This window comes from Orcinus orca, chromosome 11, assembly GCF_937001465.1.
Source record: "Orcinus orca chromosome 11, mOrcOrc1.1, whole genome shotgun sequence".
NCBI classification, from domain to species: domain Eukaryota; kingdom Metazoa; phylum Chordata; class Mammalia; order Artiodactyla; family Delphinidae; genus Orcinus; species Orcinus orca.
The window spans coordinates 43,030,741-43,058,328 of NC_064569.1; the positions used below are offsets into that span (position 1 = coordinate 43,030,741).

Here is a 27,588-nt window from a genome sequence, read left to right on the forward strand (position 1 = left end):
GTGTGTGTGTCTGCCTAGCCTGTGAAGCTGGTTAGAGTGGATGAATGTGTTTTTGTGATTGTGGAGTCTGTGTGTGCATATGGGTGTGTGAGGATGGCAACAGAGGGAGAGAGGGAGGCAGGGCTGGGAGGAATTCAAATAAGCTCTAGAGGTAGGAGGTTTAGGATATTTTTCACGAAGTGGATACTCAAAGGTGTGCACTCTTCATAGGAGTAATGCCTGTCCTTTGGCTCAAAGTACAGTGAAGCCTGCTTTGGAGAGTGAAGGTCTCAGCGGTGGAAACCTCCCCCCACTCCCAAGGCACTCACCTTGGCCCATCCGAGGTCCCTCACTGCCCCACCCCTGGGACTAAACCCTTCCCTCCCCCTCAGTTTGCTCCCTCCTGCACTGCAGTGTTCCCCAAGCCAGACCCCACCTGAGACAAAGTTTCCTCCCTCCTCTCTTCCCACTGGTGGCCAGCACACCAGGGAGGGGCAAGATGGGAAAATACCAACAGCCTCCTCCCCAAGGCAGCGGGGGTGGGGTGAGGGGGTCCCTTCCTCCCTCCCTCTTCCCTCCACTAAGGTCTAAGCGCCAGAGGTCTTGACCTTCTCTGATCCAGCCACACCTCATGATAAGAACACATTTTATTAGAATAGTTATACATATCATATAAATATATTTGTCCAGCTACAGGTAGGGAGAGGGATATGGCAGGGGGGAAGCTCTTATTGCTGAGGGGGCACCTGGAGAGGGAGGGAGGGCTGGCAAGTGGGGACACCTGGGACCATTTGTTCTCCCATCCCTCACAGAAGGCACAAACGCATCATTTCTTTCCATGTGAGGACCCTGGGGGGTGGTGGTAGGGAGGGACAGGAGATAGAGTACAGAAAACCTCAAAAATACAAAAGAAACATCCAAACTTAATATCTAATGGTATAGAAAAGGCTGGGCTGGGGTATGGAAGGCAGTGGGGCAAAAGAAGGAGGAACCAGGGAAGTTCAGAACTGGTAGAGACCTAAAGAGGTCATGATGTCAATCCAGGCCCCAGGGAAAACTCAGGTAAACAAACACACACCCCAAACAAGAGAGGGTGGGGTGCCCCAGGAATTGGCTTCGGGGCACCAGAGAGTGTGAGTGTGTGAGTGTGTGTGTGTGTGTGTGTGTGTGTGTGTGTGTGTGGCGGTGGTGGTGGTGGTGTAGTGGCTGGTGTGAGTGACAGAAGCAACCAGGGCCAGGAGGGGGTGATGATTCCCCCTGGAGAAGGCCTCCTCCATCCAGGTTCCTCCAAACCACTTTCAGGGAGTAAATTCAGCCACTGCTTCCAAGAAGGAACCCCTGCCTGGACAGAAGAGCCAGGTAGCAGAGGATGAAGCTGGAGAGCTTGGGATGAAATCACACAGGAGCGGGTCTCAGGCAACAGAATATCATGGAGCTGAGTGTGTTGGAAAAGAGGCATGAAACCTAAGTGTATGTCTATGAGTGTGTGCATGTGTGTAAGTGTGTATTCGTGTGTGTACTGGGGGCGCGGGGGTGGGATCATTCAAAGGTGAAGGGGTCCTGGGTGCTGAAAAAGAAGTGTCCATCCACGTGGTCCTCCAGGGCATCCTTATCACTCTCGGCTGGGAAGCGTTCCTTACAAATAGGACACTCCTTCCATGGGGGGGTGGTAGGGCCCCCAGTGCTGGCCTCTGACAAGGGACCCGCCGCAAAGCCACTAAAGAGAGACAGGAGAAAGGAGGTCAGTGCGCTCCACTGCCTTCCTGGCTTTTGGACCTCTGGGAGAGGGACCCACACATGTGGGCTCCCAGATGACCCTGTTCCTAATGCAGTGCCCTGGCAGTTCCCTCTGCTAGCCTCTCATAGTATCCCTCTCCCCACAATACTGGAAGCCTTAGTTTCCCAGCTCCCCATGCCCTCTTTTCTTTAGTCCCTGCTGGTTTCTCTAGTACAGAGCCCATCCCCCAACCTCCTGCTCTCCTCCCTCCATCTCCGTCTGCTGCCTAATGAGGCTGAAAATGAGTGTGACATCGTCCTTCATCTTCCTGCTCCAGCCTGGAAGGATGACAGCATCACCCGCTCCCTGCCCTGAGCCCATCTCACATCCAGGCAAAGCGGGGGGCTGGATGATAAGATCTCTCTTCCCCCCTGCCTCCCCCTCTTGAACTGTGGAAGAAAAGGGAAGGTAGCGGGCAATCTGATACTTGAATTCCCCACCCAAAGCGTCCCCCAGGGAAGTCAGGGAAGAGGGATAGCATCTAAGGGGCGACCAGATGGATGCTGGACCCCAGTCTTCTTTCTGTTCCTGTCCCAAGGGGCCTTGGTCTCCTCTCTTCAATCCCTGACAGAGCCTAGGTACTTACCTGGTGGTTGGGGAAGGGGTAGGGGCAGGAGAGAGGGGATGCCGGGCAATTTGGGCTCCACGGAAGATGGTGCTGCTAGAACAACACAGAAGCCAGTTAAAGGCAGGGCCTCTGAGTGCGCAGGTGCATTGATAGGCGCCGGTGATTTGGAGTGGTGGGTCATTTTGTGTGTCAGTACAACTGTATCTCTTTTTCTTGGTTGGGGCCAAGAAGAGGGAGGTTGGGGGAAGGGCATGAGGACTGTTCACCTGGATGCCCTATCCGTGGGCATCCTCCCACCTCCCTCCTGTCCTTCCCCTTTGGCCCTCACCTGGCCATGTCATAGAAGGCATTGCCCAGTTCCGGAAGTAGCAGGTTGGCCTCCTCACCACCACTCTGCACAGCTGCCATCAGGACTGACTTCTCATCTTCAGCCTCCTGGGCACCAAAGGGATAGGGGTGAGTTTTGGGGTAGTGTCCCCAGACGGGGGAGCAGCACACTGGGACAGGTAAGGGAAGTCTAGGCCGGGACTGTTAACAGAGAGTTGTAGTAAGAGTGGAGCAGGAGAAGTGTTTTTTTTTGTTGTTTGTTTGTTTGTTTTTTGCGGTACACGGGCCTCTAACTGTTGTGGCCTCTCCCGTTGCGGAGCACAGGCTCCGGACGCGCAGGCTCAGCAGCCATGGCTCACGGGCCCAGCCGCTCCGTGGCATGTGGGATCTTCCCGGACCGGGGCATGAACCCGTGTCCCCTGCATCGGCAGGCGGACTCTCAACCACTGCGCCACCAGGGAAGCCCAGGAGAAGTGTTTTGATGAGAGCTGGTGCACAGGAAGAGAACGGGTGTGGGGAGGAGCCGCTGGCAGCACAGAGGCTACTGGGTCAGACTGGTGTCCACCTGGTGGCCCTGAAGAGAGCCTGTGCCTGCCTGCTCTCCCCCAAGAGAAAAGAGAGCCCTGTATGGCTAAGACTCCCTGCTCTGGAGGCTGGGCCACTTGGGGTTGGTTCTACCTCTTGTCCCTGCCCCTGCCCCTGCCCCATCTCCCCTCCGTGCTCACAGAGTCAGAGCTACTGCCCTCAGCTGGTCCTGAGAGGTGGGGAGCGATGGGAGCTGGCTGGCTGATGACGACTAGGGGAGAAGCCTCTCGTGGCCCTGTGGCAGGGGAGGAGCCCAGGTCTCCACGCTCACACAGACTGTAGGGCGGGAGCCTCATGTCTTCTGGAGACTCATCCTCTGAGTCTGTCAGAGCCACTGGGCAGCCTGCAGGTGAGGGAGTGGGCAGAGAAGAAAGAAGGAAGCATTGTTAGAGGGTCGGATCAGCTCTGGCTTCTCTGGATGAGGGATACAGTTAAGCTAATCAGGGGCCAGGGTCTGGGAAGGAAAAAGGCAAAACATAGAGGGCAGAGGCAGCTCCCAGAGGGGTCATGTGGAGCTTTCCCAACACAGGGAGGGAGAGCGGGGAAGAGGTGTCCCAGGATGGGGGGTGTACAGACGCAGCCCCGCAGCGGCCTCCTCGTCCTCTGTGGCAAGGTCCTCATTCCACTTCTCGTCTGCCACCTTCTCCAGGCGGGCCTCCAGCTTTCTCATGTACTCTAGCAGTTCCTGGAGGTGGGGAGGAAAGACACGTGAGAGGCTGGGAAGATGCGAACCATACAGCCCTGCACAGCCTTCCCTTGCGTCCAGGATGAACTCTGAGTGCTTCAGGATTAGACGCTTTTGCCAAAGGGGGGCGCAGTTTAAGGCAGATCCTCCCCCCACAGCCCCCAGCCCTCTTTCACCCCTTCTTCCCCCAGCAACCCTCCCCTGTCCTGCCAAGGCGGCTAATATAAGGGGAGCCATGGTCCCATTTTTAGCCTCGGGGCCCTCTTCACAGATGCCAGTTTCTAAGCCAAGAGGTGACAAGAAGATACCAAGTTTCCAGCCCTCAAGTCCCCCGCTGGGGCCTCCAGGGGGCTGGGTTATGGCTTCTCACCTGCTTCTCCTCCTGGAGCTGCTCCTTTTCCTTCTGGAGCACGCGCAGGGCTGACCGCAGCTCCACCAGCTCCCGCCTACTCTCTGACAACTGCACCTGAGCAGAAAGGGCCAGAGGGAATCTGGAGCCTAGAAGGTACCTCCCAGAACCTGGGCTCTGACCTGGACGCAACAATCTAGAACCACGACTCTCCGTGCCTTCGCTCCTCTCTTGCCCCGACACACAGGAGGCCCCGACACTCTGCTTCCACGAGTCCCTTGTCTTGGCTGCAGGAGACTCACCTGAGTCCTAGTCTCTGTCTCCCAAGTGGGGACCAGAGGATGACTGCCTCTGGGCTGGGGTGCAGAGGGCTCGGTCATAGCAGGGGGCACTCTAGAATTCTAAGTCATCCCTACTGGGCCCAGAATGTGTGCCGAGAGCAGAAAGGGACATGGCATGCTTCGAACCAACGAGGGCTGGGGGGCGTGCAAGTGGGAAGTGAGTGCCTAGAACTTCTGAGCCCACAGCCAAGACAGAGGGAAGGGGCACTGATGCCTCAGGAGGCCCGGGCCCGGGACTCTCGGGTGGCCGGGCGCCTCACCAGGCTAGAGTCCTTTTCCTGGGCCAGTTCAGTCTTGAACACTTGGTTCTGGGTCTTCTCCTCCTGTACTGCCTTTTCCAGTCGAAGTATCTCTGCACTCAGCTTTAGGATCTTGTCCTTCTCGGCCTGGGAGACGCCGAAAAGGAAAACGGGAGGGTAAAGGAAATGGGATGCCACTGGCAACAGCACCATTCCTCACTGTGTCTCTTCTTTATTTAACTGAGTATTTTGGAGTGATTTCCCCTTCTTGCTTTCCTCATCCCCTGTATCCCCAAATGGAGGAAGGTCCCTGACAGCGTGGCGCCTTGCTGATCAGGGACGGGTATCACGGCAGGGCCGGCGCCTAGGACGGTAAATGTTTCTGAATCAAGATGGTAACCAAGACAGGTGCTACGGAGATCAGGATCTAGACACTCTGCTCAGGGAGGGGCCACACCTGGACAGCGACTGTACCTCCCTCACAGCCCCTCCCCACCCATAAATCCTCTAAGGTTCTCACCCCCGTCTCTCTCCTCCCAGGGGATCTGACCACACAGAGGTGCGGGCAGTAGCAGCCAGGAGCCTGCAGGTCCCCCCATCCCTCTACCTCCACGCTCTGCAGCAGCCCCGCCCGCTCCTTGCTCCACTGGCTTTTTTCCTCCTTCAAGTGCAGACTGAGCTCAGCCAGCCTGCCGTTGACTCCAGCCACTTCCAGGCGGCTGCGGTGCAGCTCGGCTATGGTGCGGTCCCTGGCTCCCGCTGCGCTGGCCAGCTCCTCCCCAAGAAGGGCGGCTTTCTGCTGGCTCGAGGCTGCAAGCTCCTGGGCCCCTCGAAGCTGCTCCTTCAGGGGCTCCAGCTCAGCCTCAGGAGAAAGGAGGAGATGGAATCAGGGCTCCCAGTGAGTCATTTGTGAGCCCGGAAGGTAACTAGGTTCCCTCCACTCCCCCACCGCATCAGGACTCAGGATTGGGTTGTTTAATCTTGAGCCATGTCTTTCTCCCATACTTGTCTACAACCAGCCCTGGAACATTTTCCACTCCCTGTTGCCTCGGGGCTTCACTCACCACCCGCTGCTGGGCCTGGCCGAGGGTGTCCTTCATCTGGGCCATCTTGTCCTTCAGTCGCTGGGCCTGAGCACTCTGCTCCTCCTGCCGGCCCCTGGCCTCCTGCAGCTCCAAATTCAAGCGACAGTTCTCCTGCTGTGCCACCTGGAGCTCAGCCTGATGGCAGTAGAGAGCAGGTAAGGAAAGGGGATACATATTTGGGGTGGCCATGGAGGTGGGCCTCTGTGATGAGAGAAGCCAAGGTTCCACTCCTCAGATTGAACACAAACTCAAGCATTCAACCCTGGCCAGCCCTTCCTGGGTTCTCAGTGCAAAGCGTCTCAATCCTGAGCAACCCATCTCCAGTGGCACGGCCTGGGGTCTTCCCCTGCCCCATGTCTGCTTCCCCGCTCTTCCTTTTCGATCAAAACTCAATCTGGATGTCCTGCAGGCCTCTCACACTCGGCATATTCTACCTCCCACTCCACCCCCGTCCTTGCCACTCTTGTTTCTGTCCATGGCACTAACTACTTCTCAAGTCACTTGGGCTGGATACCTCAGTGCCACGCGTGGTTCTGTTCTCTCCCTAGTGGCCCACAGGATGGACGCTTCTCCATCCTCCATCTTGTTCACAGCCATTTTCTCTTTTCTACTGTTACCACGACCACATTAGCTCAGGCTCTGGTCATTTCTTGCTTGGACTACTGAATAATCTCACAACTAGCTCATTTTCCACAAGGCAATCAGATTAATAATCTTTTTTTCTTTTTTCCCCCCAGCCATGCCACGTGGCTTGTGCAATCTTAGTTCCCCGACCAGGGACTGAACCCAGGCCCTCAGCAGTGAAAGTGCAGAGTCCTAACCACTGGACTGCACTGGACCGGAATTCCCAGATTAATCTTCTTTAAGAACATTCTTTAAGTATGTGTCCCCCACTTGAAAATCATCAATGCCTCTCACTGCTTACAGAATAAAGACTAAACTCAAGAACCTCTATAACCTGACCTAGGCCTTACCTCAAACTCTTTACCCACGCATTCAGCTGCTCTGAGTGTTCTGGACTCTAAGCCTTTGCTCATGTATTTTTTTTTTTTTAATTTATTTATTTTTTATTTATGTATTTACTTATGTGTTTATTTATTTATTTATGGCTGCATTGGGTCTTCGTTGCTGCGTGTGGGCTTTCTCTACTTGCAGTGAGCGGGGGCTACTCTTCGTTGTGGTGCGCGGGCTTCTCATTGCGGTGGCTTCTCTCGTTGCAGAGCACGGGCTCTAGGCGCTCGGGCTTCAGTAGCTGTGGCACGAGGGCTCAGCAGTTGTGGCTTGCGGGCTCTAGAGCGCAGGCTCAGTAGTTGTGGCACACGGGCTGAGGTGCTCCGCGGCACGTGGGATCCTCCCGGACCAGGTCTCAAACCTGTGTCCTCTGCATTGGCAGGCGGATTCTTAACCACTGCGCCACCAGGGAAGGCCCTCATGTGTTCCCCTCTTCCTAGAATGGCCTCCCTCTCATCTCTGTCCACTCAAATTCTACCTACTCTTCACTGCTGAGCAAATGGTTTTCAGACCATCTCCCATAGAAGCCTAGGGTTCTGATGAAGCCATTTAGAAGCTGAAATATTTGATTTCAACTTCTTCCAAATTATGAAAAATTATGTTGAAAAACGATGCACAAACTCACAAGTTAGCACACTGGAGATCATCAAGCACTGATATGTGCTTCCAGGTTAATTCATTTTTGTGCAAAGCTCAGAATAAAGTTTCAATTGTATTTTCTATTGACGTGGAGAGCAAACTGAGATCGCAAGGTAGAAGCTTAAAAATTATCATTTGCGCCTGCTTGTGTGTGAGACTCAAGGTGTTCTCAATACTGTACAACCATGACACAATACAGAAACATATTAGCTGCTGAGGCTGACAAGACGGTCATCCATAACCTCCAATTTCCAAGTCTGGTATCCATCAAAATTATCTGATTGCTTTCATTGCTTTATAAGTAAATGTTATACATTTGAATTTACAAAAGTAAATTTATAGTAAAGCACTGGATGGATAATTGAGAAAGCAAACCAACTCTGAGCCCTTACCTCGCTTTGCTCCTTGTCTGCCTGCACTTCCTTCAGCTGCCCGAGGAGCTTCTCTTGTTCCCGAGTCAGGGCCTTCACCGTGTCTCTAACCCTGTGAGTGGTGGATGCAATGTCAGAAGACCGACTGGTCACCAGAGAAGGAACAAAGACTCAGACTTCTGTCTTGAGCCCTTCTGCTGGGGCTCCTCTAGCCCAGACCTCCACTTCTCTCTGGGATGCCCAAATCCCCAAACCAAGACGATCCAGTTCTAAGCCCCAAGTACCCAAGATTCCTAGTTTTAGAGCAGAATATAGAAATAAACAGTTGTTCTTTTCTCCTTATGTATCACTTTAAGGGATGTTCTGCTAATGGCTTCCCAGTTGTTTGCAATAAATCAAGAGACCAGAATTCAGTCTTTTCTGGACAAGGGGCAGTCATTATTGACGATAAACTTTTGATCTAGGTCAGAAGTCGGCAGATGTTATCTGTAAAGGGCCTGACAGTAAATATTTTAGGCTCTGCAGGCCATGTGGACTTCTGGGGCAACCTCTCAACGCTGCCACTGGAGTGTGGAAGCAGCCATGGACAATATGTAAATGAATGAGTATGGCCGTTCCAGTAAAACTTTATTTATGAACACTGGAATCTGAATTTCATATGATTTTCACATGTCACAAAATATTACTCTTCTTTTGTTTTTCAACCATTAAAAATTGTCAAAACCATTCTTCCCTTGTGGGCTGTACAAAACCACGTGCGTGGCAGGCTGGATTTGGCATGTGGGTCATAGTTTGCTGAACCCTGGTCTACACAGTCCCTGATCTTTTCCAGATGCTCGGTTTGATCCCAATTTTTCTATTCCATGATTTAGAACCTAGACATTTAGTATCTCCCTAGGGCAAGACTAACATATCCTGAACTGAAGAAGCCTTAGTGATCAACTCACTTTTTACTCTGGGTCTTGGATAGCATGCCTCTTTCCTTTAAAGAGTTTTTCTGAAAATATCAAATCTACCACTACTGAATGAAAGAAACTTAATTATGTCATTTGATGAAAGAAGTGTTTCTCCTGGTGAAAATCTGAAGGACAGGCATGGGAGGTGGTCAATATTCGTGCCATTTGGTAGAAAGAATAGTTGTCTGGCAGAAGAAAGAAATTTATTCTATGCGGCTCCACAGGTCTAAACCAGGACCAAGGAATGAAAGTTACAGGAGGGTAAATACAACACAAGAGATACAAAAATGACAGCTGTCTGATATTGAAAGAGGCTGCCTTCTTTCCTCACATACCCTCTTAAATACTTTACATTCCTCCCAATGCTAAGATTCTATGATTTGTACCTTTTTTTCAGGGCAGAGATCCCATAACATTTCTGGACCACTGGTTCTAACATTTCCTAATAGTGAGAACAGAGTCTAATCTTATGCTTTGCTGGGGTAAAATCTGAAATCCATCCTCTCTTATCTTGCCTGGACCGTCCTATCCATTCTCTTCCTCCAAATCCTCCACTCCTAGCTCTTGCTTTGCCTTTGCTGCACAATAAATGGTAATGATGATTATTTCCGAAGGTGAGGAATACAGAATAGGTTAGGAAAGATGGAAGCGAGCTTGGCAGAAAAATTACCCCCAATAATTGGAATACCCTGAGTGAGGTTGAGAAGGGAAAGAGAAACCATGTGAGATGGAGAGCAGGTCTTGCCTACCTGACACGGGAGGCTGGGGTTCAAGGGTCACAGGAAGCAAAGGGAAGTAATGGGGGTAGAGGGGTCCCCTCACCTGTCCAGCTCCACCTCTTTCGTCAGCACCTTCTCACTGATAGTCTGGATGTCATCTTCCAGCTCCAGGATGCGGGCCACGTGGTCTCCCTGTTGCCGGCTCAGGATGTCCCTCTCTTCCGTGAGCTCCCCGTGGGACCGGGAAAGCCCCTGGAATTAAGGTTCCCCAAGAAGAAGAGGGAAGCTGAGATGCATCTCTCAAAGAGTGCAGTAAAGGCTTAGGAGAACTCCTAAGTTTGACTATCCACCCTTCTACCCGGTCACCTTCCTTGAAGAAGAAACTGTAAGGGAACATCCCCTTCCCGGTGAAGACAGCCACCTCCACCCTAACTCAGCACTCCTGTGTTCAGAGAACTGAGTCTCACTACAAATTTGGGACGTGTTTCCCATCATATCCAGTTTAACACTACTTGTGACCGCCTAAACCTATATCTTAGATGCCAGCACCATCTTAACAGCCCACTAACGTCTCCCCTTTACTGTCTTCACTGGGTTCAGATTTTGGACCCCAGGTGAGCAGGCAGGCCCCTCCCCCCAGCAGCCCTGCTCCCACCTTGTACTGCTCCTCCAGTGCCACGTGCTCCTGCCTGGCGGACGCCAGAGCCGTCTCGAGCTCCTGTACTCGGCTCCTCAGCTCTGTCACCTGCCCCTCCAGCTGCAGCTTCAGCTGCATCAGGTCATTCCTCTCTTGCTGGCTCTCATCCAGCTGGTTCTACAGGGGACGGGATGAGAAGGGGAATCTGCCTGTGAAGCGCCCATTCCAAGGTCCCATCCCCACCGCTCTGCAGATGCATGTCAGGGCTGGGAAGTTACATCAGTACAGGCTATAAAGAGGCGAGTCAGGGGAGGCCTGGTGTGCTACTGAACCCTGCCCACCACCCATCAGACACACCAGCTCCTGGCACGCTGAACTGCCCACCCCTCTTATCTTTTCCCCGCTGAGGCCTGGTCCCTCCTCTGCCCAGCAATTGCAGGAACCCCTTGTCTGGCAGAAGTCTTTCTCAATCCACATGGACAAAGGGGATGGTTCCCCTAATTTTACCCTATCTGTTCTGGAGTCAGACAGATGTGGGTTTAAATCTCCAATACAATTTTTACTAGCTAGGTGACTTTGAACAAGTTACTTAACTTCTCTGAGTCTCTCTTCTCATCTGTAATGTGATCCCTTAGCCTGGGTTGTTTTAAGGTTTAAATGAGAACAATGAATGTAAAAACAGAACACGGGTAGGAGATCACCCACCTCTGACTTATGTAAGATATAAACATCTTCCTATTCTTGTATTGATTCCATATGTTTAGAGGGTTCCACAGGGCAGGAGTTTGCGTAAATCACAAACTACTCATTCCCACCTGCTGAGCTTTCCTCAGGCCTGTCCTCTTGTCTGGGGAATGTACTTCCTCCCCACCTAGTCCTGTCCTTCACCTTCCTTCAGGAAGTCTTCCTTGCTAACATCTGCCTCCACTCCCTAATTCTTCTCTATTTGATCCAACAGAAAAATAATACAAGCTACATAAATAATTTAAAATTTTCTAGTAGACACTTAAGAAAAGTAGTAAGCAGCAGATGGAATTCATTTATCTAACCCAGTCAATCCAAAATGTTATTTCAACATGTAATCAATGTAAACAATTACTGAGATCTTTTACATTGTGTGTGTGTGTGTGTGTGTGTGTGTGTGTGTGTGTGTGTTTTGGCTGTGCCACGCAGCTTGTGTGAACCCAGGTCCTCGGCAGTGAGAGTGTGGAGTCCTAACCAGTACACCGCCAGGGAGTTCCCTACATTCTTTTTTTAAATACTAAGTCTTCAAATCTGGTGTGTATTTTATCCATACAGAACACCTCAATTTAGACCACTCACATTTCAAGTGCTTAAGAGCCACATGTGGGTAGTGGCTGCACAGGCCTGGGGCCCTGCTGATCTGTTCTCACTCCTCACTTGCCGTGGAAGTGGGTCTCATCCTCCCCTTCCTTGCAGTGTTCCTTCCCTGCGTGGCCTCCCTCTACCCTTTGCATCTTCCTCTAGCGCCTAGGGAAGGCTCCTGGAGAAGGAAGCCTCAACAAATTCTTAGGAAATCTTGAGTGATGTTGGCCTGTGGGTGGCTTGCTTTCCTACCCTATGAGTTCGTGTCTGTCTGTGTCAGATTGAGACTTTCCTGTAGGCAAGGCTTTGTATAACTCCCAGTGAGGTCTGCAGTTGAAGCTACAGCGAGGGGAGGGTGAAGCGGGAAGGGGCCCCTTGCAATGCTATCCTCCGGCACCCTCGCCCAGGAGCAGCTCTGTTGCTCTGCTCTCACCTGCAGCACAGTTGCCTTGGGAACAACCAGCAGGATGTCAGAGCCGCCGTCAGTCTCCTCCAGGGTCACCAGTTCATCCATGGGCCGTGGCTCTCGGAACTGGAAAGGGGGGCTCTGCCCACACACCCGGCCCTGGCGGTTCACGTACCGGAACTGGTAGAGCTGGGCTCCGGGTTTGGGCAGGTAGCTGGCTGTGGGAAGAAGTACAGACCCAGGACCCCAATATGATCCCAGGCCCTCAAGTGCTCAGCAGGTTCCCCCTCCCCTTGATGTGTCTTATTATCCATTGTCTTTGGCCCCAGCCCCTTGTTACCTGTTCTATAGACTGTTTTCTCTCCTCTCCACCTCCCACAGGCTATTTCTGATCTCTGGGATACTCTTCTCCCTCCTTTCTGCCTAGCCTTCTCTTTCCTCTCTTTCCCAAACCTACCCTCCTTAATAATAATAATAATAACAACAACAACAACAATGCTAGTTACCATTTTTTGAGTACCCATTACATACCAGGCACTTTGCTAACAGCTTTATCTGTATCATTTAAAATTTTCATATTGTCCCTGTAAGCCAGGCATCCCCTTTTACTGTTAAGATAACAGACACAGAGAGGGTAAATAATTTGCCCAAGGTCAAACAGCTTGTAAGTAATTAGAGCTGAGATTTGAACCTGGGTCTTTCAAAATCTAATGACCATCTTCTTGTTAATATATGAAGCCACTTTTCCCTCTTCCCTACCCCCTAGTCCCACAAGAAGAGTTCCTCCTTTTTTGCTAAGAGGCAGGACTAGCGGCCCTTTTACAGTTCCTTTCTTGTCTGAATCCCTAATTCTTTGAAAATCCCATGATTCTGTATCTGCTGAGACCACTACCCTCTTCCAAACCTCCATCCCCTTGACTCCTCCCTCCCGGTTTTCCCTCTTCCCTTGTACCTTGGAACTGGACACTGGCATGGATGGGGGAACCATCAGTTACACTTTCAGGCACCGAAGACCACACAAACGTGTGGTAATCCCGGACACAGGCAGCCTCCACCTGTCAAAGCCCACGGTGGGAGAGGGGTATAGTGATGCAACTCCCAGCTCCGGAAGGTGGAAAAGGCTGAGGGATTGAACCAGGGGTGGGTAGGATGGTGTTGCAGTGGCAAGGATGCTGAGAGACAGGGAAAGTGGAGGGATGCTAGTGTGTCAGGAGAGAGCAAGGCTAAGATGGGGAGATGGGCTTTGCTTACACACATGGCCTTGTCATCTGTGACATCGTTCTCCCTTTCACTCTATCATCATGAGGTTGAGAATTCAGAAACCAAATCATTCCCCTTATTCCAGACAACCCATGGCCCGTAAGCCTGAGCCAAAAGGGGGTCCAGGGATACCTTGAAGATGCCAATCCAGTCGCTGGCACTGGGCACAGTGCCTGGGGGGAGCGTGTAGTGACACTCCACCTTGGTGTTGGGAATGTAGGTCCGGGCCACATTCAGAAAGTTGACTCCACCCCGGGATGGTGCCCGGCTTAGCGATGATTCTTCCATTCTGGCCCTGAGATGGCTGCCCTCCTATGAAATGAAGATTGAATATCCTGAAGTCTCTCCCCCTCTGCCTCTCTGCCCCCCAACTCTGTCCCCACCCACAGCCCCTGCTCCTGGAGATGAAGGCGTATCTGGTTTCCAGCCCCTGAGGGTTTAGGACCCTCTAGAGGTATCAATCTTAGTCTCTAGGGCATAGGTCTGGCCTTCTGGGTCAGTACCCATCCTGGCTCACACTGTACCCTCTGAGTCACAGACTCTCCCTAGAGGTAAGAGCTCTCTAATTTCTGCTCCCTTTTCACAGCCCCATTGACCAAGCCTCAGTCTCCCAGGCTTGGCCTCCTGTAGTCCCTCCTTTTCCATCTCTTAATAGCCTTGACCATTCCAAATTCTTCAGCCTCCATCTCCCCACCCCATCCCCTACATCTTCTGGCTCTTGAATTCAACATCCAACTGAGGCGGGGGGCCCCCTCATTCTGAGCAGGCCTCCTTGCCCACTCCAGCTATACCCAGGAATGACTTAGGACACCTGAAAACAGCAACTCTCTCTGAAAGTAACGACTGAGTCTTTGGAGCTGGAATATGGCTGGGGGTACCAAGAGACCAATCTTCAAGCCCCTGAACTCTCACCCTCTCTCCCCGTCTCTCAGCTGTCTTCCGCCATGAGCAAAAAAAAAAAAAAAAAAGCCCGCACTCTCATCCAAGAAACAAAGGGAAAGGGAGGATAAAAGGAAAGATAGGTTCTGTCCCTCACTCATTCCTCCAGGAAGTCAAGAATTCTGGAGGCGGCTGCTTCAAAGGGTGGAGTGAAACACTCAGCAGGAACGTGGTGCTGCGGGGAGATGGAATGTGGGGGACTGGAGCCAGTAAAGCCCCACCCCCGGGTAGGGACAGCCTGGAAGTAAGGGGCCCTGGGAAGGGAAATGCACACATAATGTTGAGAGAAGGAGAAATGGTTCAAAAAGAACCTCATATTCTTCTCTTCAGGTCTTGCCAGGAGCAGGGCTAGAAACCTACTGGTTTGACGGTTCTTTAACCCATCGCTAGTATTCCCCTCCCCCCCATTTTCTCTGCTCCCCTTAGCCTCAATTCTAAGTGCCTGAACCCTTCCATCTGCTTGGATTGGTAGTTGGAGGCATGCTACAGGATGGGATTAAGATGAAGCGTTCCAAGTTAGGTGGGGAGAGTTCAATGGAAAATATGAGGCTAGGGTGAGGAAAGATAACAACAGTCAAGAGAACTCCTAAGCCCAGGGCTGTGAGATGGCCCTTGTCATCTCTCATCTCCAGCCCACTGAGCTTTGTCCTGTGTCAGTCACAGTAATGCACGTCCAATCAACCATGGCCACTAGTCATGTGCACGCCCCCAAACATCACAAACCCACACCAGGCTGAAGCCAGGTGGGTAGGGACTTTAAAAGAGGACAGAAAATCAGTAAAGAAGGGAAGGTGGGACAGCTCTACAAAAAGGAGCTACTTCTCCCTCCAAAATAGAGACTGAATTGACGACAAGAAGTTTCTCTGAATTTTCATCTCTCTGAAAAATCCCTAGTTAAAACTAGTCCATGTTTTTTTCCAAATACAATTCTTCTGGCTTTCTAAGACGGGGTGAACTGTCCTCAAAGACATTGTCCTGGGGACCCCAACTATTCCCCACAAACACAATTCAAAAAAGCTGGAAATATCCCCCACGCCTGAATGAGAGCTCTGGGCAACTAAGGTGTATATGTGTAGCCAGATTCAGGTGTTTGCATGGGGCGGGGAGGGGGGTGTCCCCATCCCCCCCACGCTGTAGGGCTCTAGAGTTCTTTGACACTCTACACCTTGGAAGCTTCCCCCGCGCCAAGGGATTCAGCGTGGTAAAGGCCTTTGGATTGGTGGCGGGGCGCGGGGGTTGGCGGTTTGGGGGATTAGGGGTAAGGGAAGGTTTGTGGGGTCAAGTCTTGCCGGGCCGAGAACGAGCCGACTTAAGCCTCCCTCACAACTCCCTTAGGCCTATCAAGCTTTATAGAGAAGGACTGAGAGGGAGGCGAGAACAGCCAGGGGGCAGCCCCTGATCAGGGCCCCCTTGAGACCAAGAACTCCCGAAACAGCGGGGTGGCTTCTCCAGTACGGAAAGTGTTAACACCCAAACGCTCCTGCTTCCCCCTTCTACGGTTCCCTTAGATTATCCTTTCACAGACTGGGAAGTGGGGGGATCCCCCATAAGATCGCCCCCAAATTAGGCCAAGTTTCTTACCCCACCGACGGATCAGCTGTCCCCTCACCTTTCACCAACAACAAAAACAGCACTCGGCTCCGAGAGAGGGAGGGAGAAGGGTGGGCGCGAGGGCTTCTGGGGTTTGTGGTTCCTCCGCGCGTTTTTTGCCAGTGAGATTGAGCATATCTGGGACTACATGTGCCAGGAGGCTGTGCGCAAGGAGGGCGGAGTAGAGGGCGGCTGTGGTAGCGGCGTCACCGCCGCATCCTGGGAGGCGTAGTTCTCACTTCCGCGGCAGCAAACGAGGGTGTGGCCAGCAAAGGACTTCACAGCCCAAGAGTCCTTGCGAGGGGGCAGGCTATATGAGTGGCGACTGCTGATTGGTACCGTGCGTGGTTGGGGGGTGGGGAGGAGTTACGGCTCTAACGCCCCACAGTAATACTTCTGAGAGGGCCGAACGAGTTCGGGTACGCGCTCCCGTTTACTTTTAACACCAACCTGCGAGGTAGGCAGTTTTGTTATCCACCCTTTACAGATGAAGAAACTAAAGCCCAGAACGGTTACGGAACCGGTCTAAAGTATCAAAGCTATGAGATGGTAGGTTTGCACGACTCCAAGTGCTCTCGCCACTACATCACACCTACGTACCATTTAAGGGATAGGAAACTGTGTAACAGCTGTGGTAGCTGGTTCTCCTTTGCTTCAACCTCAGGGACAGCCCCTGTAAAAACTGTGTTGTGTGCACCGCTGACCGTTTTTTTCCAACTTGAAGGTTTCACTGCCAGGGGCCTGCCAGTACTCACAGTCCTGGCCTGGGCATCCCTGGAATGGCCTCTAGGTCCAGGAGGAGGATCCATTGGCTGACGTGGTGGTGTGGGGAGAGAGGGAAGCTGAAGTGAGAAGAGTCAAGTTGAAAAGGGAACCTGGCATAATTCAGGACGGGTCACAATTCAGAAACAAGACCCTTGTGGGGCTAGTTTGCCCAAGCCTCTTAACTGGTTTGAAGTAATTAGGATAACAATCCATGTGCTTTTGTTTAGAAGAAGTGAAAGATTCACACTCTTCCCACACCCCACACCCCCCCAGTCACATTAAAGACTTGGGCATCCTGCGCCCCCTACCTGCTCTGGACCCTCCAAGTAGTCTGAGGCATTCAAAATGATCTCTCTCTCTGTCTCCGTAATAGGGATCACAGTCTAAAGATTGATTTGATCTTCCTGGGTGCCTGATTTAATTCTCTGCTGCATTGTTACGGAGCCTCTGCCTTTTCCAAGTTTTGGGGTAGTATTTTGCTTTTATGACTGAATAGGGTGGCTGGTGCCTGCCCTTGGGTGCCTTTCATCTGAAGATCTCCAAGCACTTAACAATAAGTCATTGGGCTTCACAAACATTAAGGTGACATGTCTGTGTCATTAGTCAGGATTTATGAGTTAAGGAACAAGCTGGTGGTTGCAGAGATGGCTCAAGGTCCTGGGGTGGGTTCAGAGTGAGGCCTGTTCAGGGACCCAAGTCTCAGTTGTTCTTGGTTTTTGTCTTCCACCCAGAATAAAGGCTTGGGCATCCTGCTCCCCCTACTCAGTCTCAGCTGGAGCTAAAAATAATAACAACTTCCATTTACTAGGTGTTTACCATGTGTTTAAACTATGCTAAGGATTTTTCCATTTAATATAACAGTCGTATGTAGTAGGCCTTATTATCAACCCCATTTTACATATGATGAAAATTGAGGCACGGACAATTAAGAGAGTTACCTGGGGTTATCCAACTAGTAAGTAGTAGAATCAGGATTCAAGCACAGCTAGTCAGTACACCATATTACCACCCCAGAAACTCCTGTTATGGAATACTAACACCCTTTGTTCTAAGGAACAGTACTGTTATTCAGGGGACAGGTGTTCACTGAACATTTATGTGCAAGGTGATGTTAAACAGATTAATTCAACAAATAGATGTGACAGGTACCATGCTAGGTATTCAATAAATTTAGTTGAAAGAATAAGTATACAATATAGATATTTGAGGGAGGAATTGGATAGTTTAACAGGACAGGGTCTGAGAAGGATAAGCTTATGCCAGGCTGAAGCAAAGATGCAGCGGTGGGACTGTATAACATGTACTGGAGCCTAGGAAGTCATATAAGAAGAGCACATCAATCTCAACTTTTTTTTCCCCAAACTCAGATTATTGATAATGACTGCCTGAAATGTTGTGTTGAGGAGGATTCTGAGGAAAGAGTGCTAGGATTAATCAGTAATATCTGTCATGTACTCCAGATGGAAGATGGCCGTTGTATTAGATTGACTTATTGTTTGAAATCATTTCCTTTCTCCTTCTCTGCCCATTGCCGCATGACTTGCAGTATCTCCTGTGGAAGGAGTATATGTCTCATTTCATTGATTTTGGACTCGATCATTTTTCGTGTTTTGGCCAATGGGTTGTGAACAGATGTGACTCATGTCATGTTTGAGCATGTGAATTTACACTTTCTTGTTTCTCTCTGCCACTAAAATGGGCATATTCCACATGAGGGTTGCTCCTTTTGCCTGTGTCCCCGAATGAGAAGTGCTGCCCATGGTCTGCATATACGGAAGTCAGAGATCAGTCTTTGTTGCTGCAAGCCACTGAGATTTTGGGATTGGTTGTTCTGGCAGCAAAGCTGACTAATGGCCATACCTGGGTAATGGTATAAAGTTTGAAAGGTAAATGGTATCAAGTGTGAAAGGTAAGTTTAAGCCAGGGTGTGAAGAATCTTGAATGCCAGGTGAGGCAGGGCCTGCTATGTGTTTATCAGAATCTCTTTCCTTCTTTTTCTTGGACACACAGCTGGACCACATTTTTCGGTTTCCCTCTAAGTGATGCAGTTCCATGCCTGCCCTGTGAAACCTCCCAAGGGAGATCCTTCATGTTCTTTCCTTTTTGGCTTGATGCATAGGACCTTAAGTACAGTGGACTTGAAGGCTAAATGTTAAAGATCGTGGGGCCACAGGTAGGAAGGATCCTAACTCCCTGAATCACTACTTGGCAGAGAACTACCTGCTAATCAGGAACATGTGTTTTGGACTTCACTTGACCAAAAAGTCAATTTCTATTTTGTTAAATCACTAAAATTTCGGGCTTTATGTTTTGTAGTAGCCAGTGTTTTCCATCAGGTTAAAAGATTTGGACTTGATTCCCATTAGGAGTAGGAAGTTAGTCACTGAGAATTTTTTAATAAGGAGAGTAATGTTGTGAAGACTGGTGGAAGTGACAGCTGTAGGGATTAAAGAATCCTTCTGGGACTTCCCTGGTGGCTCAGTGGTTAAGAATCCATGCTCCCAGTGCAGGGGGCCCGGGTTCGATCCGTGGTCAGGGAACTAGATCCCACATGCATGCTGCAACTAAGAGTTTGCATGCCACAACTATGGAGCCTGCGTGCCATAACTAAGGAGCCAGCAAGCCGCAACTAAGGAGCCCACGAGCAGCAACTAAGACCCAGCACAAACAAATAAATAAATATTTAAAAAAAAAATCCTTCTGAGTGAGGTTGTGAGATCTTGGGACTGTTGCTGTTTTCAGAATACAGGCTGACTCCTGATGGGGCTGGGGGAAGAGTGACATGATCTTTGGAAAGCTTTCTAGAGGCTGTGGAAGAAGGTGCTACAAAATGAATCCTATCTTCCTGAAGTTTAAAGTCTCTTTTATCTTTTGTAAAAGCCCTAACTCTGGTATTGCTTCATCTAGCCCAGTGCCTGATATGTAATAAATGTTGAATGGAAGGTGGTCTTGGACTCTTGGAATGTTTTGAGGAGCTACCACTAATGGAGTGCCTACTGTTTGAGAGGGCCCTTTCCCCCACTGAATCATCACAATAGCCCTGCAAGTTGCTATCAAATTTTACAGAGGAAGAATCTGAAACACTAAGAGTAACTTGCCCAAGGTCTCTCAGAACAATCTTATTCTGAAACCCGTACCTTTTCCAATATAACAAGATGCTTTCACAGAAAATCATAATGGCTAGTATTTGCTGAGTGCCTGCCATGTGCCAGGCACTCTGCTGGGTGCTTTACAAACATACAGAAGCAGCTGGTGCATCAGACATTGTAGGCTGTTACTAGTGTATCCAAACTGTGTACTCTGTGGGAAGTAGGTGTCTTAGTCTGCTTAGTCTGCTGCTTAGTCTGCTCAGGCTGCCATAATAAAATACCATAGAATGAGTGGCACAAACAACAGGAATTTATTTCTCATGTTTCTGAAGGCTAGAAAGTCCAAGATCATGGTGCTGGCTGATTTGGCTCCTGGTGAGGACTTTCTTCCTGTCTTGTAGACAGCTGAGTTTTCACCGTGTCCTCACATGGAAGAGAATGAGAAAAGACAAGCTCTCTGATCTCTTCTTATAAGGGCACTAATCCCATCATGAGGGCCCCACCCTCATGACCTCATCTAACCCTAATTACCTCCCAAAGGCCCCATCCTCAACTACTATCACATTGCTGTTTAGGGTTTCAATATATGAATTTTGAGTGAACACATTCAGTCCATACCAGTAGGAAAAACATTAACATTATTTTAGGGCAAAGTTGGATTCTTTTGGATTTCTCTTTAGGGTCCCTAACCCATTTTCTTTTGTCCTCTTAGTTCTTTGGCTTTATTTCTTCAGGCTAGGTGGAAGGGTGGTATAGTATAGGGTTCTCAATAATACTCAGGTCCTGGAGCTCCTCCTTCACTCCATGGACTCACAGACCCACTCTAATCTCAAAGAGTTCAGATCACCTTAGTCCTTCCTTTATTAGTGACGAGAAGATGTGGCTCTGCGAACTCATCCATCTATTTATTCTCATTCATTTATAGTTATTTATTCAACAGATTTTAAATAAGCATTATTTGTCAACTGCTGGAATAACAACCAATGACAATGTAGCTTTCTGGTTTCAAAAGCCTTTTAACCTTCTTGGACTGATTTGATCCCCAGAACCAGTACTAGGAAATGGCTTGTATTATTATTGATACTATGTAATTTTTATTAATGAAGAAACCAAGGCTCAGAAATACTAAATAACTTGATCAGAGTCACAGAACTAGTATGATATTCAAATCAGGAATTTCTGGGACTTCCTTGGTGGTTAAGTCCCCACACTTCCAATGCAGGGGGTGTGGGTTTGATCCCTGGTTGGGGAGCTATGATCCCACATGCTGTGCCATGCAGCCAATAAAATAAAATAAAAAATAAACCTAAAAAGCGGTCTTGTCTTTAAAAAAAAAAAAAAAATTTCTGAATCCCGGGAATTCCCTGGTGGTCCAGTGATTAGGGTCCTGTGCTTCCACTACAGGGGGCATGGGTTCTATCCCTGGTCAGGAAACTAAGATCCTGCATGCTGGGCGGCGAGGCCAAAAGAAAAAAAAAAGAATTTCTGAATCCCATGTGCTTCCCTCTGCCTTCTACATCCGTTGCAGTCCAAATTCTATGGTGCCTTAAGCCTGGTTTCTTGCCATTTTGGCCTCATTACCTTGATTCGTATATTAGAGTAGATATAACAGCTGCAACAGACAACCCCCAGATCTCAGCATCTTAACATGATAAACACTATGTATCACATAGTCTAATGTGAATATTTGTAGTCAAGTAACTTGGGAATCTGGATCTGTTCATGCTGTGGATCTGCCATCTTAACCACATGGCCTCGGGTTGCCCAGGTGTCATCCTGCCAGCAGATGGGGAAGAGCAAGCATGTGGAGAAGCCATAACCATTATTTTTTTTAATATAGATTTTTATTTGTTTATTTATTTATTTATTTATGGCTGCGTTGGGTCTTTGTTGCTGCGTGCAGGCTTTCTCTAGTTGCAGCGAGCAGGGGCTACTCTTCGTTGTGGTGCGAGGGCTTCTCATTGCGGTGGCTTCTCTTTGTTGCAGGGCACGGGCTGTAGTCGTGCGGGCTTCAGTAGTTGTCGCTCACTGGCTCAAGAGCGCAGGCTCAGTAGTTGTGGCTCACAGGCTCAGTTGCTCAGTGGCGTGTGGGATCTTCCCGGACCAGGGCTCAAACCCGTGTCCCCTGCATTGGCAGGTGGGTTCTTAACCACTGTGCCACCAGGGTAGTCCCCATAACCATTGTTAACCTCCTCAGTCCAGAAGTAACACATCACTTCTGCTTATATCCCACTGGTGATAACCAGTTATATGGCCTCACCTCACTGCAAAGGGGTTGGAGATCGAATTTAGCCATGTGCCAATTCCACTTTCCATCAGCGTGGGGTTGAGTCAACATTCGAGATTTGATAGAGTTGTCCTGGGAGAAAAGATACCTCTGGAAAGACCTTCAAATGTTGGTGGAGCCTCAGGCCCCAAAGTGACTGGTGATAGAAGTGGTCTTTTCCCCTCAATAGAGCGTTATTCCTATAGTTTTTATTATTTTTACATTCTACTGAAAAGTTTGAAAATTTTCACATTATTACAAAATAAACAAAGCTGTGTTACGGTCATAAATTTAGTCGTTGATTTTATGCACTTGACAGTTCTATCACCTTTCTAGCAGTTTCAAAATACTTCTCCCTGGGAAATTGTGTGGGTGGGCACATCCCCTAAGCTTTGCAGGCCTCCCCAGTGCCATGAGAATAGGGAGGGTAACCCTGGAGCCTGGGAAAGCAGTAAGGAGGCAGCTCAGTCATCTTGCTGAGAGCTGCTTCTCATCTGCTAGAGAGAATGGAGCCAAGTGGGTAGGCTCAAGAGTTATGTAGGAGGTGGCATGGGCAGGTTGTGGGAGTGAAGGAGAGGGAGGCAAGTCATTTTGATGCCTATGGACGTGTGACTCTAAAAAAGTTAAACTTTTAGCTTAAAAGAATTGTCACTTAAATCAATGAGTGCAACAGACTTCCTAGTCCTATCCCTAACCCAGGGAGATGGAAGAGTCATGGCTGATCCCAGGTTCCTGGCTTGGTGGATGGGAGTTCCTCCTTGAGATGGGGACCTTAGTGGAAGGAGCAGGTGTGGGGCTGAGGCTGGGTGGAGGAAATTGTTCTGCTTCTGGACATACATGGTCCGAAATACTTCCCAGTCTCCAGAAAGCCATTCCTTGTACTGTGGAGCTAGGCCTTCCTGGCCATCTTTCTGTTGCTCCAGACTTGCTCTTAAAGGAGAAGATTCAGAAATTCAGGCATTGGGAGAAACAGAGGAGCCAATCATAGATAAAATAAAGAGTGTGTGTGTGTGTGTGTGTGTGGGTATGTGTGTGTGTTTGTATAAATACCATTAGCAGCAGGTTGGGATTACAAAGACAATAGATGTTCATCTGCACTCACTATGCATAACATTTGCACGTTAATTAGTGCACATAAAAATGCATTGAAAAAGGCCCCCCCAAGTCTCAGCGCCTCTCCCAATTGAGGAATCATCCTTCTCTTTTCTGGTTGCACCGCCAAACCCCTAATTCCTGTTGTGTAAATTTGGGCTCTTCATACTTGAAAAAACTGGTTGGCTTCCCTCCTGCCATTTCAGGGTAACTTCCCTTTGTGCCTGGGTCAGAGTTATGGGGGAGGGAGCAGCTGTTGAGGGGCCAGGATGGGGGCAGGGACTGGCTTAGTCTGGTCTCAGGGGGTGTCCTTGTCTGTATCTATCTGGGTCCCTCTTTCTGTCTCTTTCTGCTCACAGATTGTGTGGCATTTTGGAGGGTGGAGTGCCTGGGCACCCAGCCCACTACATCCCGCCCCAATCTGGCCCTGGGCACGAGCCACATGGTGCTGGCCATCAACCTGGCCTCTTGCCCATCCATTATAGCCTCAGCTGCCAGACTGGCACAGGTATCAAAAGGAACTTCTGCTAGGCCCTGACCTCCCCCAATTCTGTTCCTAGGGCCAAAGTGAAGGAGAGTCAGATGGAGAGAGCACACTCTTGGGTGGGGAACCAATCCCAACACCCACCCCCCATGGTGGAAGAGGGTGTCTGGGCCTTGGGGAGGACTGCGGAGGCGCTAGGCTGCAGTCCATGGAGGACCACCTTAGTGTGTGTATGGGCTGGGGGTAGTGTTGGGAGGAGACACCATCAGTTGCTATGGTGTGAAGGAAGACTCCCTACTAGGTCCTAGGAGATGTCTCCCTTCTTCTCTCTGTGTCTGTGCAAATCATGTGAACTTGTGCCTGTTTCCTACTTGTGGGCTTATCCCCTGGTGGGACCATGCACAGAGCTCTGATGCTGTGGGGAGGGGCCTTTAGCTCTGCCCAGGCAGCGCAGAGGTGAACCTGCAGTGAATATTGCATGTCAGGATATATGAATCTGTCCCATGCGGGAATGACATCTGTGAGAGTGCTGTTAGGGTACAGGAGAAGTACACGTATGGCTGAGGCATGGGGCCTTTTAGTCCCCTGGTATGGACCAACTGTATCTGCTCTATGGGGCACATGAGTACCACATACACGGACCCTGGTTGTAGAAGACATGCACCCTCATTCCTGAAAGCAGCGGCCTGGTCCGGCTGTAGACTGTATCTGGGTGTGGGCAGTGAGGGATGGTCTTGGTGGGTGGTATGTCCCTGGAGAGTGCTGGTCATGCCTTGCCTTTACACCTGTGTGAATTGTATGTTCAAATATGTGAATCCCCTAGAGAGATGTTGGGTGGTGAGGGGGAGGGAAGCCTGAAAAAGATGGGAGAATTTATGAGCTGCTTTTGTCGGGAGACAGTCGTAATGAAGAAAATTCAATTTTCTGCAGCTCGAAGAGTCAATATGTTAAATCTTGGAGAAGCTGTGGAGTGACAGCGGAATGGCAAAGTCAATGGGACGTGTGTGTCGGGAAGCCCTCTATCTGTGTCTGCGGTGAGGCTGCCTCCTCTCTGTACCCTTGAACTACTGCTGGGACAGGATGGAACCAGATACCTGAGTTCCTGAAACTGCCCCTCTCTCCCTTCCTCCTCCAACTCAGTGGCCATCGTCTCTTGCTTCCTGCTTATAGGGAGAAAAGCTGCTCTTTCCCAGGCCCAATCCGATCCTAGCACTTCCCCAGGAAGTCCTTCCTGTAGTCTAACCAGCACTCCCTCTTGCTGCAGTTACTAATTTCGGAGTGACTGTTTGTAGCCCAAAGTGATTAGTAGGAAAGTTCTCTTTTCTTTCTAACTTTTCATCCCCACTCTCCCCTCAGCTACTCCATGACTGGCCTCCTGTTTCCCAGCAAGTTTCAATTTTTCCTAACCAGTCTTTACCCCCTCCTTTCCAGCCTTCTGTTCTAGGAGGCAGGAGTGTGGAGGGGTGGGTGTTGGGGAGAGGAGAGGGAAGCTGGGGATTCCTCTGTGAGCCACAGTGTCACCAGGAGCTATGATTAGCTGAGCTGCTGGCTGTGTAATTAGTGTGTGCCCGCGTCCCAGGGGTCTGGTGTGTTAACAGCGGGTCCCTGTGGTAAGTAACGAGATCATGCCCATGGCTGGTTGCACACGCTAATTAATTAGTGCTCCTCTGGTGTTGAGGAATGAGGAGGATCTGGGGGAGGTGATGGTGGGGGTGTCTCAAAGCCCAAGAGCCCAGCTCTTCAGAGCCCAGAGGTCACCTAAGGTTCTGCCGGAATGGGGGCATCAGGCTGGTGTGCAGAGTTAGGGGTCAGAGACTTGGGTGCCCTAGCTGAAGAGAGGGAGTGTGGGGTACTGGGCTCTTGGTGGTGGGTGTCCTGGGCTGGGCTGGTGGAGGTGGCTGGAGGGGAGGACAGCCCCCTCAGCTTAGGGAGCTCTCCAGGCTCAGGGCCTGTCTTAGAGCATCCTTTCTCCAGGTGGCCCAGAGAGGGAGTGGAACAGGGAGGAGGCATTCCAGACCCTTCCAGCCTCATTCCTGTCCCTCTACCCTCCCTCACCTCACTAAGCCCAGCTTCTCAATCAGCCATTTCACACTTATTACACACTCACTGTGTGCAGAGCTCCAAAAGCCTCTCTCACCGTTCTCACTGTAATAACCGCTGCCTTCCCCCTTGCCGCCCTTGCAGATAGAGACCCGAACTCCTCAGCTCCTGGGTCTATCTTAAGAGCCCAGAAGCCTCTTCTGAAGCCTGGGATGTGGAACCTAGATATCTGGGAGAAATATCATGGAAAACCTGAAGAAACGGGGAGGGGAGAAGGTTGGGAGAGAGCCTCACAATTTCGCAGAACACTGTGGTCACTTACAGCAGCAAGAAGGATTAAGGTGAGAGGAGAGGAAGATCTTCCAGTGAGCAGGCAGCTCTACTCGTTTCCTGAGGCAGAAATCCTCCGCCGATACAGGAAGGGATCAGAAGGGAAAGGGACCCATAGAAGGAGATCCTTTCCCCTTGGGCGGTGGGATTCAGCAAGGCGGGGCGGGAGTGGGGAAGGGGAGACAGAATAGAGAAAACGGGCAGAAAAGAAGACGAGACTGCGGCAGGGAATCTTTGGCTTCCGTGTGGAGGCGCGAGTCCCATTCCTGCACACGGTAATTGCTAAATTACCCGCCATCTGCTCGGCTCTCAGACATAAATTATCTGCGAGGGGAAAAGACGCAGAGGCTGCGCACTTTCCTTTCTCTCCCACAAACCCAGCGAGGAGCAGAGGGGTGCCCTTCCCTCCAGCCCGAGTGGAGGCGAGGGTGGTGAGACCACCTGATGGGGGAACAGTCACCCTTTGCCTCTGCCCCCTCCCGAGAGGGAGTGCCTTTGGGGTGACCGAGGTCCCAGCGCTGCCAAGAGTCCTGTCGGACTTGGGGCGGGGCGAGCTGTGGGCTGGCCTGGCCGGGCCTCGCGAGGTCACTTAGGAGGGGGCGGGGCGCGCCTTAGTGGGCGGGGCTTCTCTCAGGTGTGACCGAGTTGCCTCGGCAGGTTTTTCCCTGGTCACCCTCTACCTCCCCCGCCTCCCACCCACCGCTTTGCTTGTGGGGAGAAGTCTCTTCAGCTCTCGTTTACGCTTGTCCTGTCTGCCAGAAGGAAGAGAGGGAGGAGGGCAGGCAGAGGGCTTGAGGAGAGAAGAAGGGGGGGCAAACCTTCGTTTCATTCTGCTCTGAACCTCGCCCTTCCCCTCTAGAGTCTGAAGAGTGGCAGAGATGTGAAAGCAGATGTAGGGGCAATGACTTGAAATGGGGCAAATTGGTAGAATGCAGCAGGTTGGAGAGATGGAGGTAATGGGAAAGCAGAGCCCGCTGGGAGATGGGTAAGAGAAGCAGGTGGTCAGGCTGGGGAGGTGAGCCAGGAGGGGAAGGGAGCAGAGTGGGAGGTGGCAGAATGAGGGGGTCAGAGAGATGGGGGTGGGACGGGGTGGGGAGGTGGAGAGATGGAGCAGGTGGAGGAGGATGGAGTGGTAGAGAGATGGGGTGGGGTGGGGAGGTGGAAGAACGAGGATGGGGCGATGCCAGATGGAAACTCAGAGATAGTCAGGGTGGTGAGTCTTCTAGAAGGAGAGCCGGAGGAGGATCAGGGTGGGGATGACAGGAGTTCAGGAAGCAGGTCAGGCTCTGGAAGGAATGTAGGGAGCAAAGGCTGTGGCAGAGAAAGCAAGGGCGTTTGTGGGTCCTTGGAGGGTCCCAGGAAGGTGAGGGTAAGACCCCCAGAGCCACTTCCCACTCTGAGGCAGAGGCGCGACTCTGGAGGGGAGTTGAGGAGGCCACTTAAGAAGCTGGGGTGGGTGTGCCCATGGGGGTGGGGGTGTGTTGGGCGGCTTCCCAGCTCCGAGAGCAGAAGCTAGTGGGGTTTCTTCCGAGCGATTGTTTAGTATTCATGGGGCGACGCAATCTCTCCCACATCTGCTTAGCACAGCAAGTCCTGTCATATAACTGTCTCCCGCACTGTCTGTCCATAAAGAATGTCTCGGAATTGGTGTAATTCAGAGAAATTAATGACGACTTTCCGCGGGACTGCTCCCTGGGGGATGATTAACACTTCATCGTCCATCTGATGCGCGG

The 27,588-nt window shown here is 50.7% G+C and overlaps 1 protein-coding gene and 1 long non-coding RNA gene across 4 annotated transcripts; one reads left to right on the forward strand and one right to left on the reverse strand.

The window, feature by feature from the left end:
- Positions 1-608: 608 nt before the first annotated feature.
- On the reverse strand, positions 609-15,920 carry CALCOCO1 (calcium binding and coiled-coil domain 1). Of its 3 annotated transcripts, XM_004274237.4 has the most exons (15): positions 15,781-15,920; positions 13,393-13,572; positions 12,953-13,055; positions 12,028-12,218; positions 10,287-10,445; positions 9,735-9,883; positions 7,978-8,068; positions 5,915-6,070; positions 5,458-5,712; positions 4,872-4,997; positions 4,292-4,387; positions 3,813-3,921; positions 3,377-3,579; positions 2,653-2,759; positions 609-1,696 (listed from the first exon to the last, which is right to left on the reverse strand). In XM_004274237.4, exons 2-15 carry the CDS (start codon positions 13,546-13,548, stop codon positions 1,519-1,521), a joined length of 2,079 nt encoding a protein of 692 aa, XP_004274285.1. In that variant the 5' UTR covers positions 13,549-13,572; positions 15,781-15,920; the 3' UTR covers positions 609-1,518. The 3 variants fall into 3 exon arrangements, with proteins under 3 accessions (XP_004274285.1, XP_033292020.1, XP_012390149.1); XM_033436129.2 differs by lacking the exon at positions 5,458-5,712; XM_012534695.3 differs by lacking the exons at positions 12,953-13,055; positions 15,781-15,920 and having other exon boundaries at positions 13,393-13,525.
- Positions 15,921-16,188: 268 nt separating this feature from the next.
- On the forward strand, positions 16,189-26,920 carry LOC117202984 (uncharacterized). Its single transcript, XR_004485526.2, has 3 exons — positions 16,189-16,338; positions 24,416-24,519; positions 25,670-26,920. It is a non-coding gene; the product is annotated as an uncharacterized LOC117202984 (long non-coding RNA).
- The last annotated feature ends 668 nt before the right edge of the window (positions 26,921-27,588 follow it).